This window comes from Ranitomeya imitator, chromosome 1, assembly GCF_032444005.1.
Source record: "Ranitomeya imitator isolate aRanImi1 chromosome 1, aRanImi1.pri, whole genome shotgun sequence".
Lineage (NCBI taxonomy): Eukaryota > Metazoa > Chordata > Amphibia > Anura > Dendrobatidae > Ranitomeya > Ranitomeya imitator.
Window position 1 is genome coordinate 878,416,840 of NC_091282.1, and position 19,227 is coordinate 878,436,066.

At 43.0% G+C, this 19,227-nt stretch overlaps 1 protein-coding gene across 1 annotated transcript in view; it reads right to left on the reverse strand.

The window, feature by feature from the left end:
* Positions 1 to 19,227, reverse strand: part of TMEM150C (transmembrane protein 150C) — a 334,089-nt gene that overhangs the window by 41,122 nt on the left and 273,740 nt on the right. Inside the window, exons 3-4 of the mRNA XM_069742934.1 lie at positions 8,118 to 8,199; positions 3,498 to 3,548 (exon numbers count right to left, since the gene is read on the reverse strand). Coding sequence (XP_069599035.1) covers positions 3,498 to 3,548; positions 8,118 to 8,197 — 131 coding nt within the window. The 5' untranslated portion in view covers positions 8,198 to 8,199. The remainder of the gene's footprint in view (positions 1 to 3,497; positions 3,549 to 8,117; positions 8,200 to 19,227) is intronic.

A 19,227-nucleotide genomic window follows, 5' to 3' on the forward strand; every position in this document is an offset into this window, starting at 1 on the left:
GAGGCAGCCGTGGATTGCGCCTAACTCTGCCTATGCAACTCGGCACAGCCTGAGAAACTAACTAGCCTGAAGATAGAAAATAAGCCTACCTTGCCTCAGAGAAATACCCCAAAGGAAAAGGCAGCCCCCCACATATAATGACTGTGAGTAAGATGAAAAGACAAACGTAGGGATGAAATAGATTCAGCAAAGTGAGGCCCGACTTTCTTAACAGAGCGAGGATAGGAAAGATAACTTTGCGGTCTACACAAAACCCTAAAGGAAACCACGCAAAGGGGGCAAAAAGACCCTCCGTACCGAACTAACGGCACGGAGGTACACCCTTTGCGTCCCAGAGCTTCCAGCAAAACAATTAGACAAGCTGGACAGAAAAAATAGCAAACAAATAGCAAAGAAGAACTTAGCTATGCAGAACAGCAGGCCACAGGAATGATCCAGGGAAAAACAAGTCCAACACTGGAACATTGACAGGAAGCCAGGATCAAAGCATTAGGTGGAGTTAAGTAGAGCAGTACCTAACGACCTCACCACATCACCTGAGGTAGGAAACTCAGAAGCCGCAATACCACTTTCCTCCACCAACAGAAGCTCACAGAGAGAATCAGCCGAAGTACCACTTGTGACCACAGGAGGGAGCTCTGCCACAGAATTCACAACACAACCCCTGGTAAGTAATAAGACGCATGGATTATAAGACACCCCACCAATTTATTAAACAAAGTTTTTTCCTATTTTTCTCCTCAAAATTTGGGGTGCGTCTTATAATCCGGAGCGTCTTACAAAGCGAAAAATACGGTATTTTTTTGTTTTTCTTATAATTTCTTGAATGGCTTGTGTCACGGGGCTCTTTCGATCACTGCAATCAATCTCAAACACTTGTAATAATTAGTTTGCCAGGTGAGTCCAATTAAAGGAACACTACTTAAGAAGGATGTTTCAGATTATCAAGCAGGCCACAAGTTTCAAGCATTATGGGAAATAAATAGGATATTTCTGCTACAGAAAAAAAGTCAAATAGTGCAAAACTTTGAACAAGGTATGAAAACTAGATATTTCAAACTTAAGCGTGATCATCGTACTATGCAGACATTTGAGGCTGATACTGAGCAGCACAGGCAGGATCATGCAGATAAAGGCATAATGAGGAAGGTTTCTGCCAGACAAATTCATCACATTAAGAGAACAGCTACTAAAATACCATTACAAAGAAGCAAACAACAATTTGAAGCTGCAGGTACCTCTGGAGTTCTGTGATCCTCAAGGTGTAGGATCACACAAAAACTTTCAGTTGTGCATTAACTTACTATTCGACCACCCCAAAACAGTGCTCACAAGTCAATACAGTTGAAGTGGCTCTAGACATACAGGTAAGCAGGTTTTAAAACACGTCTCATTTACTGATAAGATGGTTGGTGGATGACCACTATGTACCCGTCAGCAATGAGGTGGTGGAGTCATGTTTTGGACCAGAATTATGAGAAGAGAGCTGGTAGTTCTCTTTAGGGTCCCTGAAGGTGTAAAAATGACCTGGGCACAGTATAAAGAGTTTCTGACTAACCACTTGATACAAGAAGAAGATTCATGTCATCCTTAGCAAAATCATCTCATGAGAAGAATATGAGAAGAATATGAGAAGAATGGGTCATTGGCTGTGATATGCATTAAAGGATGGAAACTCATGGTGTGGCTACCATCCTTCCCTGACCCTGCCTTTAGCCCTTTTGAAAACTTTGGAGTGTTCTCAATCAAAAGATCTATGAGGGTGGGAGGCAGTTCACATTAAAACAGAAGTTCTGTGAGGCTATTCTGCCATCCTGCCAACAAATTCAAACAGAAACAGCTCAATAGATGCAAGAATTGTGAAGGTGATATCAAAGATATGTCCTATGTCGTCATGTAACTTGGCCTGTTGAGATGTTTTCAATTTCATCAGAGGCTCTAGTGAACAGTCTCTCCACGGTCCGTGGCACAGTGGTTTCACAAACCAGGTCCGTGACAGTTGCAAACCCAACAAATGACCATTTTCAGTTATTTACAACCTATAAAATGTTTGGAAACTGTTGAGCATAGTAATTTAGAACAGTGCATTTTACGTTTTTTTAGTTTCGAAAGAAATACTATTATCATGGGGAGGTTTGTCCAAGAAAATGTGAGTTATACTCTGATGGTTGATGATAATTTCAACATTATACTTACCGTATTTTTCGGACTATAAGAAGCACCGTACCATAAGACGCACCCCAAATTTGGGGTGAAAATTGCAGAAAAAAAGATTTTTTTATAAGATGATGGTCCGTCTTATTGTCCGAACTTAAGATCTCTTACCTGAGGGCAGGCAGTGGCAGAGCAGGGTCACAGGAGGCATGGTGGTGGCAGAGGTGAGGTGATGCTGAGGTGCGGTGGGCAGAACGGTGTGCACCTGAGCAGGGTCCCATCCTGCTTAGGTGGGTGACGCCATGGCCTGGTGTCCATGGGGAGGTTGCGGCAGTGCTGTGGCGGCAGCAGATGTGCGGTCACATCCTCAGGTGGCGGCAGCCAGGGTCCCTTCCACATTTGAGGTGACGCCACGGCAGTATTGAAGGAGAGCAGCAGAGCTGAATGAGTCACGGTTTTACCGGTGGCGGCGGGCATACCGGCATTGTGGCGGTGATGATGTGGCACGGTGACCAGTATGGCGCGAGCAGGGTCCCGTCCACATTTGAGGTGAATCCGCGGCCCGGTATTGAAGGAGAGCAGCAGAGCTGGGTGAGTTACGGTTTTCCGGTGGTGGCGGCCATCTTTCTGAGGCCGCGTGTGCGCAGATTCAGTACTCTGCTTCCCAGGGCTTCAGGAAAATGGCCGCAGGAGGCCGCACGTGCGCAGATGGAGATCGCGGCGACCATTTTCCTGAAGCCGAGATCTCAATCTGCGAACTCGGCTTCAGGAAAATGGCCGCCGCGATCTCTATCTGCGCACGCGCGGCCTCCCGCGGCCATTTTCCTGAAGTGCGAGGAAGCAGAAAACTCAATCTGCGCACGCGCGGCCTCAGGAAGATGGCCACCACCACCGGGAAAACCGTAACTCACCCAGCTCTGCTTCTCTCCTTCAATACCGGGCCACAGATTCACCTCAAATGTGGACAGGACCCTGCTCACGCCATACCGGTCACCGCGCCACATCATCCCAGCACCTCTGTCGCCGCCACAATGCCGGTAAGCCTACCTTCCAACTGTAAGACGCACCCCCCATTTTCCTCACAATATTTTTGGGGAAAAAGTGCGTCTTATAGTCGGAAAAATACGGTACTCATTTGCATAGACCATGTAGGAAATTCAGAGAAAAAAAAGTATTTGCATAATAATTTGGAAAGCGGTGTATACATTTTGTAGAATGCTTTTGTATTGGAAATAATAATATTGATATTTTCGGTAAGCATAGTTTTTTTCTTATAAAGGAGATTGACAACACACACACATACGAGGCCTGTTTGCCAGGAGGTATTGAGTTAATCCCCTTACCTGTTTATGGTTAAAGGAAAAATTTTCTCATCTTCTATAGCAATGAAGTACCTATAAAAACAAGGCAAAAGTGAACATTTAAATACAGCTGTAAAAGAAAGAAATATTAAGTATTTTTACAGTCTTTAATTTAACAATACCACTGCAGCAAACAAAGTTTTTAAAGGGAATTAGTATTACCTATTCTTAAATCAACAATGCATGTGAACATAAGAAAACTTTGTAATATATCTTTAACACAGAAACCTTCTTTCTCTTTGTGAACTGATCATTCATTCTCAAAAAATTCTCAATTCAAAGGCAAAATCTGTATTCAGTGAAGACAGACTTTCCCATTACTTCGATAGGAGATGGCAGTTGGTTCTATGAAAATTACAGTACAATATCTGTCTGCCCATAGCTTCTTCCCTCCTCATCCTATAGAATATTATAAGCACTAAATGTTATCGCTTATCATAGTAATGTGAAGATCTGTCTTCACTAAATACAGACTTATCCCATACATTGAGAACGAATTATCAATCCGGTGAGAGAAAACAGTACATTCCTCCAATAAGATATATTACAAAGTTGCTTATTTCATGTGAACTACTGATTTAAAGGGAACCTGTCACCCCGTTTTTTGAGATTGAGCTATAAATACTGTTAAATAGGGCCTGCGCTGTGTGTTCCTATAGTGTATGTAGTGTACCCCGATTCCCCACCTATGCTGAGAAATAACTTACCAAAGTCGCCGTTTTCGCCTGTCAATCAGGCTGGTCAGGTCGGGAGGGCGTGGTGACATCGCTGGTTCTTCCTCAGCTTTACGTTGGTGGCGTAGTGGCGTAGTGGTGAACAAGCAGCGCGCGATCTGCGCTGTCATCCCTTTCGTCGGTGCGGGCGGCCATCTTCCTGGGGCCGCGCGTGCGCAGATCGAGTGCTCTGCTGCACGGGGCTTCAGGAAAATGGCCGCAGGATGCCACGCGTGCGCATTAGAGATCGCGGCGGCCATTTTCCCAAAGCCGAGTTTGCATCTCGGCTTTGGGAAAATGGCCGCCGCGATCTCTAATGCGCACGCGCGGCATCCCGCGGCCATTTTCCTGAAGCCCCGTGCAGCAGAGCACTCGATCTGCGCACGCGCGGCCCCAGGAAGATGGCCGCCCCCACCGACGAAAGGGATGACAGCGCAGATCGCGCGCTGCTTGTTCACCACTACGCCACTACGCCACCAACGTAAAGCTGAGGAAGAACCAGCGATGTCACCACGCCCTCCCGACCTGACCAGCCTGATTGACAGGCGAAAACGGCGACTTTGGTAAGTTATTTCTCAGCATAGGTGGGGAATCGGGGTACACTACATACACTATAGGAACACACAGCGCAGGCCCTATTTAACAGTATTTATAGCTCAATCTCAAAAAACGGGGTGACAGGTTCCCTTTAAGAAATAAAAATGTAAATTACAGCTTCCCTTTAAATGTATTTTTTCAAACAGTCCATATAAAAAGATAAGAAAGTATGACGGCACCAGGATAGATGGTTTTAGATGGCCTTCAAGTGAGCAATTTACTGCAGCAATCAAAGTCTCTCATGCACTGTGGTGCTCTACCAAACAGTAATTCGTATTGAACATCCAAAGAAAAAGAAAAGGTGGCACTCACCAAACGATGTATTAAAAATCCTTTATTCTTCCATATATTGGAGTAAGGACATGCCTTTCGGGCTGCAGGTAAAACGAGAGGGTGCGGGGAGTGAACCGGACGATGGCTGTTTCGCTTACAATGCGCTTCAACGGGTCCAGGTACCGAAATGCATGTCCTTACGCCGATATATGAAAGAATAAAGGATTTTTAATACATCGCTTGGTGAGTGCCACCTTTTCTTTTTCTTTGGATGTTCAATAAGTATTTTTTTAAACATTTGCGTTTTTTTTATTATTCATATCACAATCTATATTAAAACAAAGCTTGCAATTTTCTCACTAAAAAATCTAATTAACAGTTTAATGTTTATGGAGTCTGGGACAGAAGTTTGTTGTGGTGGAGGAGTAGAATTCTAGTGCCACCTATTGGAAGTAGCAATCCTAACAGTCAATGTCAACCCTTTAATGAGCCTTGTCACGTGACTTAGGATAAAAGCCAAACCAGAATTAAGCCTCCTCACCTCGACTTGCTTAACATGTCACTCTCCGCAAGGAGAAACAATACTTCTTGGATCCCGTTCTTTAGAGATAAACTGCCACCATAGATGACTGGAAGCTGCTCTCTCATAAAGAACATAAGAACGCACAGAAGAGCAAGCGTTCCTATGTATGGGACAGTCAGTCGAGGTATTTGCCAGCCAAACATCAGCCGAATCATCGTTCGTCCAACAGATATCTAAGATATCTAACAAGTGTATAAGAGGCTTTAAACTCCTACTTCCTGTTGGCCACATGGCTAATAGCAAGAATACACTGATTTAGACCATACTTATCATTACAAAGCAGTGTCATAGCTACCAGCGTGGGGGAGCCTGAGCCAACCCAGAGCTACTACTACTCTTAACTATATTGGCATGTGCAGAATGCCAATATGGTTGAGTTCTGCAGTAGAGTGGGGAGACATGATCTCCCTTCACTACTGCTCTTCATTCTGTAAACCCCAGGTTCCTTTAAGCATAAGTTCTACAGAATAGCAAGGCTACGTAGTGGCAGAGGTACAGTTGTACACACAGGACTTCAGAGTCCTGACACAGTGACTATAACAACCTATGCAGGCACCATCATGATGACATCAATGCTGGTGGACTCGTCAGGATCCTGGATTAGGTGAGTATATCATGTTTTTTATTTTAAAACTTGTACGGTGACTGTGGGAGCATCATAAAGTGACGGACCCTCATACAGTGGGGAAAAGGGTCCTCAAACATTGTAGAGGCTTCTGTGGGGGCCCTCCTACATAAAGGAGTACTGTTTTGTGCCAAACAGCAGAAGCAGTAATAGGGACACATACGGCAGCAGCAGCTCAGTACTGGGGTATGAGTAGGATGAGGAGTTCGTGCAGATTAGGAATAGATATGGATGGTGCTAGAAATGTGGGAAGTCAAATGTGTCTTTGTTGTAATCTCTGCAGCAGTGCAGCTGAGTGCTGGCTGGAAGAAGTTGTCATATCGGTCTGGGTCAGATGGATTTAAAAGACGGGAAAAGTGAATGACTCCATCAGAAAGACCGTCAGCTGTAAGTCATAAATAACTGTACTGTAATCTTTTATATGTTCCATAGGACTGGTATCTACCACTATACAGTCACCATATGGTGGTAATATCAATGTTGGTGTTTGTATAGAGATTTATTTTCAGCAACAGCACAGTCATCTGCTGATGTTCCCCTATACACACCATTAGGGTATTTGTACTCAGGGTTACCTGGTTAGGGGCTCAATCAGACGTTTGACCCCCGTGAGCTGAACCCCTAGCTAGAAGTGATGAGCACAAGTTCTCGTTAATCAAGTTTGCCGAGGGTGCTCTGGTATGTACTAAGTATCATGGGTGCTCAAGTGATATGATTGAGTCCAAGCTGCAGCATTTTTTGTGGCTGTTAGGCAACGTTCACATTAGTGTTTCCCGACGCTGCGTCGGGAAACGCTGCGGCAACGCATGCGTCATGCGCCCCTATATTTAACATGGGGGGCGCATGGACATGCGTTGTGCTGCGTTGTGCGACGCATGCGTTTTTTTTGCCGCAAGCGTTGGGCGCAGAAAATGCAACAAGTTGCATTTTTCTTGTGTCCAAATTTCGGCAAAAAAGGACGCATGCGTCGCAAAACGCAGCGTTTTTTGCGTGCATTTTGGTGTGTTTTTATTTGCGTTGTGCGTTGCGTCGCCGACGCAGCGGCGCACAACGCAAATCTGAACGTAGCCTTAGACAGCCACAAAACAAACTACCAGCTACACCTCTGGTGCAAAGGTCATTGAAGCAGAAGGGTGAGGGTATAATCTGACTTTGCCTATTGTAAATGGGGGATCCTGTTCCATTTACTGTGTATAGAGGTGTTACATTTCATTATGATGCTACCTATAATGGTAATGATTGCTGAAAAGTCTTCTGTTAAGTGTTAGTCTGCGTCAGTGTGATTTCTGATTTTTTTTCTCTGCACTAATAAAATTACCAAAAGGAAGATGTTCGGTGCCCTGGTTCCTGGCTTTCTCCAAAACACTAGCACCCGTTAGGTGAACCATAAGACAATCTGTTTATTTTTTAAGTCACAGCGTGTTGAGTATTTGTGAAAAATATGTCACTAAAATGTCAGAAAGGAAAAGCATTAAGTCTAGGCGAAAAACAGTTATCAGATTAAAAGTCAAATCAGAAGCTTAAAGGAGTTGCCTGGGTTAACGTACTGATGATCTTCCCTATGGATAGGTCATCAATATCTTATCCATGGGGTCGACACCCGACATTCCCACTGATTTGCTGTTATCTGCTCCAGCATCGGTTGGTTGTAATCAGTGTACAGATCTACGCTGCTTCTGCTCTGTTACATCTGGACGTGGCCTGAACAGATAATAGCCAATTGGGGGGGGGGGGGGGGGTGTCAGACCACATCAACAGATATATGTCATTAATATGTTAGTTCTGGCTTTTCACTCTCTTACACTACTTACACTATCCATAGACCAACTGTAGTGAATAGAGACATAACCAGAGGTAGAAACATCCACAGGCTGCACTGCTTGGCATCCATATCTGTAGGAAGAACATAATAATAATGTTATCAGAATTCAAAGACATATTCTCTATTTTTAAGTTGCAAAATATATATTTACCAATCTGATTTTTCATTATCAAAAATAAAAAACAGTTGAGTGAAATGACTCCACATCTAGTATGGCGAACAACATCTTAAAAAAAGGTTTTTTTTTTCATCTTATTAATTAAAAAAAATCTTTGATATTTCTTTTTAATTTATTTGCATGCTGCAAATCCCTTCCTGTTGACAGCCCTTAAATCCTAACTCTGAGAAGGGGCGTAACTACAAATGGTGCAGAGGTTACAATCACACCATGGCCCTTGAAATTCCAATAGGTCCCTTTGTTCCATAAGAAAAGACTATTGCTATTAAAGAATTGCGATAATCAAGGGTCCCAAGCATCAAGTTACGCCACTGACTCTAACCGTAGCCTGCTGTCTTGTTAGAGGATGGGAACAGGTCAGTTGTATGATTAGCACAAATGGCACAAAAAATAACTCCACAGCATTATTTCAATGCTGCTCCTTTTTAGATACATAGCGAATAGATACATTCTGGTTCATATTTCGTGGCTAAATCATGCCTAACCAGTACTGCTACAAGGTTTATTAAGCATCTTATTAGCGCTCTCTCAAGTAGTACATCCCAAATATAGATATCACATAGACACAGATACAGTTGTTTTGTATCTTGCAACATGAAATAGTGAAATATAAAATGTGGCACGTGGAGCAATTATTCATTCACATGAAACATTTCGATAGTTGAAGCACCAGAATATTCTGTGCAAAAGCCCTTTCCAATCCCATCTCAAAAGATGAGGCAACAGTACTAAAATGTTATTATAGTGTATCTTCTGTTTCTAAAATTAAGCAGAATTTACCTACCTATATAAATCTCTATAAATAATCGTCTAAGGGGCACTTCCGTCTGTTTGTCTGTCTGTCACGGAAACCCCAAGTCGCTGATTGGAATCAGCGACGGGCACAGTCCAGCCGCGAAATGACTGCTCCCTACTCCCCTGCAGTCAGTGCCCACTCCATACTCCCCCCCAGTCAGCGCCCGCCGCCAACATAGCGTTTTAGCAGTCCGTTAAACCGACTGCGTTACACCGCGGCATAACGCGGTGTAACGCAGTCTGTTAACGCTGCTATCAACACTGTGTGACAAACTTTTTACTATTGATGCTGCCTATGCAGCATCAATAGTAAAAAGATGTAATGTTAAAAATTACTTAAAATAAAAAATAAAAAATGGTGCTATTCTCACCTTCTGATGTCCACCGATGCGCACGAGCGGCGAGGCCCCTGCCAGCTTCTGTTCCCAGAGATGTATTGTGAAATTACCCAGATGACTTAGCGGTCTCGCGAGACCGCTATGTCATCTGGGTAATTCCACAATGCATCTCTGGGAACGGAAGCTGGCGGCAGCCTCGCCGCTCGAGCACATCGGTGGATAACGGAGGGTGAGTATATAACTATTTTTTATTTTAGTTCTTTTTTTAACAGAGATATGGTGCCCACACTGCTGTATACTATGTGGGCTATATTATATACTAATATACAGAATCCCATAACTATTGTGATAGTCAGGGTACGGGAGTACTAAGTTAGTACACCCCCCCGACAAAACAGTCTGCTCCACATAGCATATGTCAAAAATAGGAGAAAAAAGGAGCATACCATGGACAATATATATAATATTAAATCTTTATTAGTGCATAAAAATCATTAAAAATCAGTAATAAATCACAGTATATATATTTACCAATGAACAGCAAGAGAAGGGGGACAGTTACTCCAAATAACCCCTGAAAAATGCTGCAGGGGGAATTCCACATGTAGTGGGTAAAGTACACCATGTACTCCCCAGCAGCGCTATAAAGGCACGGCAGGACCAGGGTAGGGCAGAGTAATAGATCTATCTGCAATAAAGCAGAGCCCAAATGGGCTACCTCTGCATGTAAATAGGATAATATAATAATGCCCTACCAACATGGACTCACCAGGGTAAGTGCACAGGGGTGCAGAGGGGTAACGAGCCAGGAATAGAGACCCCCGACGCGCGTTTCGCAGCGCTAACACGCCGCTTCCTCAAGGGAATACTGCGTGACTGATACACTACGTGGGCAGTGTTATATACTGAGTGGGCTGTGTTTACTGTGTGGGCTGTTATAGACTACGTGGCTGCTATATACTACGTAGCTGCTATATACCACGTGGCTGTGCTATATACTATGTGGCTGCTATATACTATGTGGCTGCTACATACTACGTGGCTGCTATATACTACGTGGCTGTGCTATATACTATGTGGCTGTGCTATATACTACATGGCTCTGCTATATACTACGTGGCTGTGCTATATACTATGTGGCTGCTATATACTATGTGGCTGCTATATTCTACGTGGCTGCTATATACTATGTGGCTGCTATATACTTTGTGGCTGTGCTATATACTATGTGGCTGTGCTATATATTACGGGCTGTGCTATATACTATGTGGCTGCTATAAACTACGTGGCTGTCTTATATAGTACGTGGGCTGTGTTATATACTACGTGGCTGTGCTATATACTACGTGGCTGTGCTATATACTACGTGGCTGTGCTATATACAATGTGGCTGTGCTATATACAATGTGGCTGTGCTATATACTACATACTATGTGGCTGTGCTATATACTACGTGGCTGTGTTATATACTACGTGGCTGTACTATATCCTGCACCCCGAACCCCCAACATCCAGCACCCCAAACCCCTGACATCCTGCGACCAATCAGCGACAGACGCAGTCCAGCCGCGAATTGACTCGGGATTTAAATCACGCTTCACTGATTGGTCTCGCCCGGCATCGACCAATCAGCGATATTGGCGCAGGATTTAAACACCGCTTCAGTGATTGGTAGCTCATGGCCAGCCGCGACCAATCAGTGATATTGGCGCGGTATTTAAACACCGCTTCGATCATTGGTCGTGCCCAGCCAGCAGCGACCAATCAGCGACAGGTGCAGTCTGGCCGTGAATTGGCACCAGATTTGAACCAAGCTTCGCTGATATGCCAGCCGGGCGCGACCAATCAGCGATATTGGCGCGGGATTTAACCCCCACTTACAGCGCGACGTATATACATACATACATATTCTAGAATACCCAATGCGTTAGAAGCAGGCCACCATCTAGTCTACCATATTTCCAATGTAAATAGGGCTCGATACATCCAGACTGGCATTGTTGATGCCGGTTTTGATGAGGCAATATGCTGGAGTCAGACACGTCTGATTCATAAATAGGCTTATGCTGGATGAGTAAACATGTCTGTGAGCACCTCACCATAAATCCTCTAACTTCAGCCCCTTTTGTAGTACTACTTGTGGCATAGCAAACATGGATACTCTTCATGAATTTGATGAGCCAGTTGTTTCAAAGTTATGTGACTCTTCAAAGCTTAGATAAATCGAGACCAAGGTGTAATACGCAATTCTGATTGTTCTGCTGAATGACCTAATTAAGTTGTGAAAAAATACCAATAATTGAACATGTAAAAATGTCTCAGCTGATCAGCTAGAATTATTTAAATTCATTATTATAATAGTTATATATGTATTGCATAATTAATTTCCATTGCTATTAATTTTCATGAGAACTTCTGACACCTCTATCTGTGGTACACTGCAATGTGTCGTCTGCAGATCTGACAGGAATATGCTTTACTATCCAGCATGTAGAGCCATAGCAAAGTGCAGTAATCTCAGCATATTTGTATTTTACACATACAGCTGTTGAGTCATTCAGCCATCGTCGTGTCCTACATAAGTCTGGCTGGGCTTTGTGATCCCACCCAGACATGGTGTGAACCGTTCAGAATATTCCATTATTTCTGCATTAATTTGACCTGAAACTACATAAAGTTTTCATAAAAGTTCTAAAAGTAGATAAAGAGAATAAAATAAATGAGTCAAAATATTGCACTTTATCATTCTTTTAATGACAAAACTGATTCAATATCTCATGTCTATTAGTGGCAAACGTATGGAAAACTTTAGGATTTGCAGAAATTTGAAAAGTGAAGTAAAATTTTGGCATTTTCAATCAATGGGATGACACTCAGATGTGAGTAGGGACCTGTTTTATTTAAACAACATGATCTAAGTCTGATCTTCACAGAATGTTTGTGCAAGCATATCATGGCACAACCAACGAGATTTCTGAGGACCTCAGAAGAAGAGTTGTTGATGCTCATCATAGTTTGGACTTTACCAATTCACAGACAGACATAATGTGTACAAATTTCAGACCGTTATTCCCCTGCCCAAGGAGCGGCTGATCAACAAAGACCACTCTAAGAGCAAGGCATAGTATAATCCTTGAGGTCACAAAGGAACCAAAGGTAACCTCTAAGCAACTCTCATATGGAGAGGCCTCTCTCATGAAAATTAACACTTGTTAATGTTAATGTTCATGAGCACATCATCAGGAGGAAACTGAATAATCAAAAGGGTACATGGGAGGATTGCAAGTGGAAAGTATGTGGTCTCCTAAAAGGACTGTGCTGTCTGTCTGCTAAATTTTGCCCCTCTGCTAAAATCACCTGTAGAAACCATAAGGCTTTTGGAACAATGGTTTTTGAATGGATGAGTCCAACATATAGCTTCTTGATATAAATGAAAAGCGTAGTTTTAGAAAGAAAAAAAAAAATCGGTATTACAGCATAAAACCTCATACCATCTGTGAACTACGGTTGTGGTAGTATCATGGTTTGTGCCTGTTTTGCTGCATCTGGACCAGATGAATGATCAGTCTACAAAAGAATGGTTAAGAAGAATATATTTAGTTTTGGAATGGCCAAGTCAAAGTCCTGACCTTAATCCTATAGAAATTTTGTGGCAAGATCTGAAGAGAGCAGTTTATGAGAGATAACCGCAACATAACAGAATTGAAGCTGTTTTGTAGAGAGGCATGGGCTAAAATTCCTCCAAGATGATGTGCTGGACTAATGAACATTTGTTGGCAATGTTTAGATCCAGTTATTGCTATACAGGGGATCATGGCAGATACTGAAAGCAAAGGTTCACTTTTTTTGTCATTCACAGACAAGATATTGGATCATTCTCCTCAATAATGTAATGACAAAGTCTAATATTTTTGACTCATGTGTTTGATTTGATTATCTACTTTAAGGACTTGTGTGAAAATCTGATGTATTTTTAAGTCCCTGCAGACTGTGAGCCCTCGCGGGCATGGTTCTCCCTCCTTATGTACCTGTATGCCTTGTTTTTTCTGCTCATGCTTAATTATATTTGTCTATATTTGCGCCCTTGTCACATGTAAAGCGCCATGGATTAAATGGCGCTATAAAAATGAATAATAATAATACAAGTCAAATTTATAAAAAAAATTGAAAATTCTGAAGGGATCACAAACTTTCAAGCACCACTGTAAACATGATATACTTTCATTTGCTCTTCTTAGTTAATCTGGGCTACTTTTACCAACCACTGATTTAAATTTAATTTAATTGACCCGTAGAAGCGCAACAGCGCCAAACGGCTGTCGACACTCGTACACTTTATCTCCCATTCTCCAGTTGAAGATGTTTTAACCATTTTTCAATAAAGGATGGATTTTCAAGACTGGTGAGTGCCACCAACCTCTTTCTTTATACAAGGACTGATTTAATTTTGCCTACAGCTTAGGTGGCAAGACTCTGCCTTAGTATACAGGCCGTTGCTATTTTGGGATTCCAGCAAATAGACATCCAGCTCTAAAGTAGGGTTTCTATTACATGATTTAGACATTGCTATTTCAAAATCCACTATACATCTCTACTATTCTGTGGTTTCAGCATTGCTAAATAAAGCTTCTGTAACAACCCTGCTGGCATCACTGCATGGCCTCCCATCCCCCACCTGCATTACACTCAAACTCACTTCTCTGGGCCTTGTGGTGACTTCTCTCTGCTGCCAGCTCCATGCTGTGTGCCTCATGTCTGCTGTTTGCTCTGTGCATGCTCTGTCTGTGTACATAGGGGGGCGGCACCGGCAACTCCTGTTTCTTATAGAGACTGTGTGCACCTTGCTAAGGTGTCCCTGGCCAATCACCATGAGGCTTCCTGTATTTAAGATATCCCCACCCATTGATGGGGGCCTGTGCAACTTACTCCTTCAGTCAGTTCTTAGCTGCTTAAGTGCCAGGCCATGTCTTGATTTCCTTTCCCTGCTGTGCGTTCTCTATGTCTTGCTTTGCTCCGCTTTCGGCTCCGCTCTCTGCGACCTTGCTTTGCTCCTTGCTCTGTATTCTGTTACCTTGCTCTGCACTCTGTGGCTTTGCTCTCAGCTCTGCACTCTGTGTCTTGCTCTGTACTCTGAGGCTTAGCTCTAGCTCTGGTCTCAGTAACTTTGCTCTGCACTCTGACCTTACTCTGCACTCTGTGGCTTCACTCTGTGGCTCCGCTCCTTGCGGTTCTACCTGGCTCCGCTCTTTGCGGTTCTACTTTTCCTGCTCTTGGCTCCGCCTACTGTAATTCTGCACTTGGCTCCGCCTCCAGCTCTTGGCTCCACCTCCTGCTTTTGGCTCCGCCTCCGGCATCTCTGTTATTGGCTCTAGCTCCTGTGCTTTCGCTCTGCATCTGCTCTTGCGGTCTTCCTCTACCTTTTCTTAAGTCCTCCTGTCTGAACAGGTGCTTACCTGTTTTACATACCTGTCTGCAGACTGGTCCCTACCGGTTCTCCCAGTGTACCAGCCTTGTCCGCCTGTCCTGCCAGAGAGCCAGCCGTACCTGCCTGCCTACCAGAGAGCCAGCTGTGCCCGTCTGCTTGCCAGTGTCTCTGTTGTACCAGTCTGTCTGCCTGTGTCCCAGCCGTGCCCACCTGTCTGCCAGAGTGCCAGCCATGCCCGCTTGTGTGTCTATGTTCCTTTTCCTGGTGGGATCTGCAGCCACAGCCAGACACCACCCTGGAGTGGTACCTGGTAGCTTCCTATTGCACAAGCCTGACCTCACCATCAGAGGCTCCAGCGAACACCTAGGAAGCTACTTAGTTACGCCCCTTCCAGGGAAGTTTGGTCTGTGGTCCAGTGGGGCCACCCCCCCGCATGCCCGCGCCAACCAGTCTGGGCGCGAGCGTGACAGCTTCACTGTACAACTTTGCTATTCCATGGTTCCATCACTGCTACATCAAGCTGTGCTGTACAACTATGATACATTACTAAACTAGCTTAGCTCCATTGAGCCTCTGCTGCAAAATCAGGTGTTACACTGGTTCCTCATCACTGAGCCATCTCTGCTACATCACTGTTTCAGCTCTGTTGCCTTTTTTTCACTTCAACTACAACATTTGTCATTATTTCAGCTCAGCTACATCTGTCACTATTGTTCTATTAAAAATACTGAAAAAGAACATTTTCATACAAAGCTGATGTGTATGTATAAAGTGATGGATTTTCTAAAAAAGTCTCCTAGTTCTACATAATTCGTAACAGACTAGAGCACCGCCTATTTACTGATTGCTACAAGAAAAATACATTAGCCTGTATTAGAGTCTATTTTAATTATGGAAGCATGATTATATACAATAGGCACAACTATTATCTAACATGTGACTAACACTGGATGGCATATGTAGAAATATAAAATGACGTACATGGTAGAGATAGTAATACCTAATAATCTATCAGCCACGATGAGCAGGAGAGCTGACAAAAAGATATAAAAAATGAGGCAGCAAATAAAGGATGGGAGGCACAATGAGTGAATTATGGCATCTCAAATTAGACGCAAGTGATGCATTATGCATTACTGTCCATTCATATAATGTAAAATCAATAATCCGTCTGGATAGAACAGCTGAGTCAGAGGTTGGGGAAAGATAGAAGTATTAACTAACAGCAGCACTCTGTTTTCTTGTTGCTTGTTTGCTTTTGGCCTCCATTTGCCCCATCTGTATAATGTTTCCTTAACTGTATTGTCAAGTAATTGCAGAAAAAAGAATACCAAGTATAATTTTTTTCGCTGTAGGATGACACTTCATCCATCAAGACTTTAGCCACTGTAGGACGTATACCTGATCTGATCACTATATCTTAAAATGTAGGTGCAAATGCCTAAAAGGGGTTGTCTGGCCTTGGGGGTACAAGCCTGAAGTCACTCAATGTGACTGAAGACTCATGAATCCTCACAGTGCATGCACTACGCACTATGAGAATTCTCCAATGCCGGGAGAAGATAGTTTAGACGTGGCCGGCCTTGATAAATTCACTTACATTGAGCAAGGCCGGTCATGTCTAGTTGGTATATGACTGCATGTATGTAAATCACATACTTGCAGTCCAGAACCGGACTGGCCATCTGGCAAAGGGAGGATATTAGCGAAGGGAATGAGGATGTCGAGTCCATATGGGTTGAAATTCATGGAGGGAAAAATGGTAACAAAATTCTCATTGGGGTCTGTTACAAACCCCCAAATATAACAGAAAGCATGGAAAGTCTACTTCTAAAGCAGATAGATGAAGCTGCAACCCATAATGAGGTCCTGGTTATGGGGGACTTTAACTACCCGGATATTAACTGGGAAACAGAAACCTGTGAAACCCATAAAGGCAACAGGTTTCTGCTAATAACCAAGAAAAATTATCTTTCACAATTGGTGCAGAATCCAACCAGAGGAGCAGCACTTTTAGACCTAATACTATCTAATAGACCTGACAGAATAACAAATCTGCAGGTGGTTGGGCATTTAGGAAATAGCGACCACAATATTGTGCAGTTTCACCTGTCTTTCACTAGGGGGACTTGTCAGGGAGTCACAAAAACATTGAACTTTAGGAAGGCAAAGTTTGAACAGCTTAGAGATGCCCTTAATCTGGTAGACTGGGACAATATCCTCAGAAATGAGAATACAGATAATAAATGGGAAATGTTTAAGAACATCCTAAATAGGCAGTGTAAGTGGTTTATACCTTGTGGGAATAAAAGGACTAGAAATAGGAAAAACCCAATGTGGCTAAACAAAGAAGTAAGACAGGCAATTAACAGTAAAAAGAAAGCATTTGCACTACTAAAGCAGGATGGCACCATTGAAGCTCTAAAAAACTATAGGGAGAAAAATTCTTTATCTAAAAAACTAATTAAAGCTGCCAAAAAGGAAACAGAGAAGCACATTGCTAAGGAGAGTAAAACTAATCCCAAACTGTTCTTCAACTATATCAATAGTAAAAGAATAAAAACTGAAAATGTAGGCCCCTTAAAAAATAGTGAGGAAAGAATGGTTGTAGATGACGAGGAAAAAGCTAACATATTAAACACCTTCTTCTCCACGGTATTCACGGTGGAAAATGAAATGCTAGGTGAAATCCCAAGAAACAATGAAAACCCTATATTAAGGGTCACCAATCTAACCCAAGAAGAGGTGCGAAACCGGCTAAATAAGATTAAAATAGATAAATCTCCGGGTCCGGATGGCATACACCCACGAGTACTAAGAGAACTAAGTAATGTAATAGATAAACCATTATTTCTTATTTTTAGTGACTCTATAGCGACAGGGTTTGTTCCGCAGGACTGGCGCATAGCAAATGTGGTGCCAATATTCAAAAAGGGCTCTAAAAGTGAACCTGGAAATTATAGGCCAGTAAGTCTAACCTCTATTGTTGGTAAAATATTTGAAGGGTTTCTGAGGGATGTTATTCTGGATTATCTCAATGAGAATAACTGTTTAACTCCATATCAGCATGGGTTTATGAGAAATCGCTCCTGTCAAACCAATCTAATCAGTTTTTATGAAGAGGTAAGCTATAGACTGGACCACGGTGAGTCATTGGACGTGGTATATCTCGATTTTTCCAAAGCGTTTGATACCGTGCCGCACAAGAGGTTGGTACACAAAATGAGAATGCTTGGTCTGGGGGAAAATGTGTGTAAATGGGTTAGTAACTGGCTTAGTGATAGAAAGCAGAGGGTGGTTATAAATGGTATAGTCTCTAACTGGTTCGCTGTGACCAGTGGGGTACCGCAGGGGTCAGTATTGGGACCTGTTCTCTTCAACATATTCATTAATGATCTGGTAGAAGGTTTACACAGTAAAATATCGATATTTGCAGATGATACAAAACTATGTAAAGCAGTTAATACAAGAGAAGATAGTATTCTGCTACAGATGGATCTGGATAAGTTGGAAACTTGGGCTGAAAGGTGGCAGATGAGGTTTAACAATGATAAATGTAAGGTTATACACATGGGAAGAGGGAATCAATATCACCATTACACACTGAACGGGAAACCACTGGGTAAATCTGACAGGGAGAAGGACTTGGGGATCCTAGTTAATGATAAACTTACCTGGAGCAGCCAGTGCCAGGCAGCAGCTGCCAAGGCAAACAGGATCATGGGGTGCATTAAAAGAGGTCTGGATACACATGATGAGAGCATTATACTGCCTCTGTACAAATCCCTAGTTAGACCGCACATGGAGTACTGTGTCCAGTTTTGGGCACCGGTGCTCAGGAAGGATATAATGGAACTAGAGAGAGTACAAAGGAGGGCAACAAAATTAATAAAGGGGATGGGAGAACTACAATACCCAGATAGATTAGCGAAATTAGGATTATTTAGTCTAGAAAAAAGACGACTGAGGGGCGATCTAATAACCATGTATAAGTATATAAGGGGACAATACAAATATCTCGCTGAGGATCTGTTTATACCAAGGAAGGTGACGGGCACAAGGGGGCATTCTTTGCGTCTGGAGGAGAGAAGGTTTTTCCACCAACATAGAAGAGGATTCTTTACTGTTAGGGCAGTGAGAATCTGGAATTGCTTGCCTGAGGAGGTGGTGATGGCGAACTCAGTCGAGGGGTTCAAGAGAGGCCTGGATGTCTTCCTGGAGCAGAACAATATTGTATCATACAATTATTAGGTTCTGTAGAAGGACGTAGATCTGGGGATTTATTATGATGGAATATAGGCTGAACTGGATGGACAAATGTCTTTTTTCGGCCTTACTAACTATGTTACTATGTTACTATGGT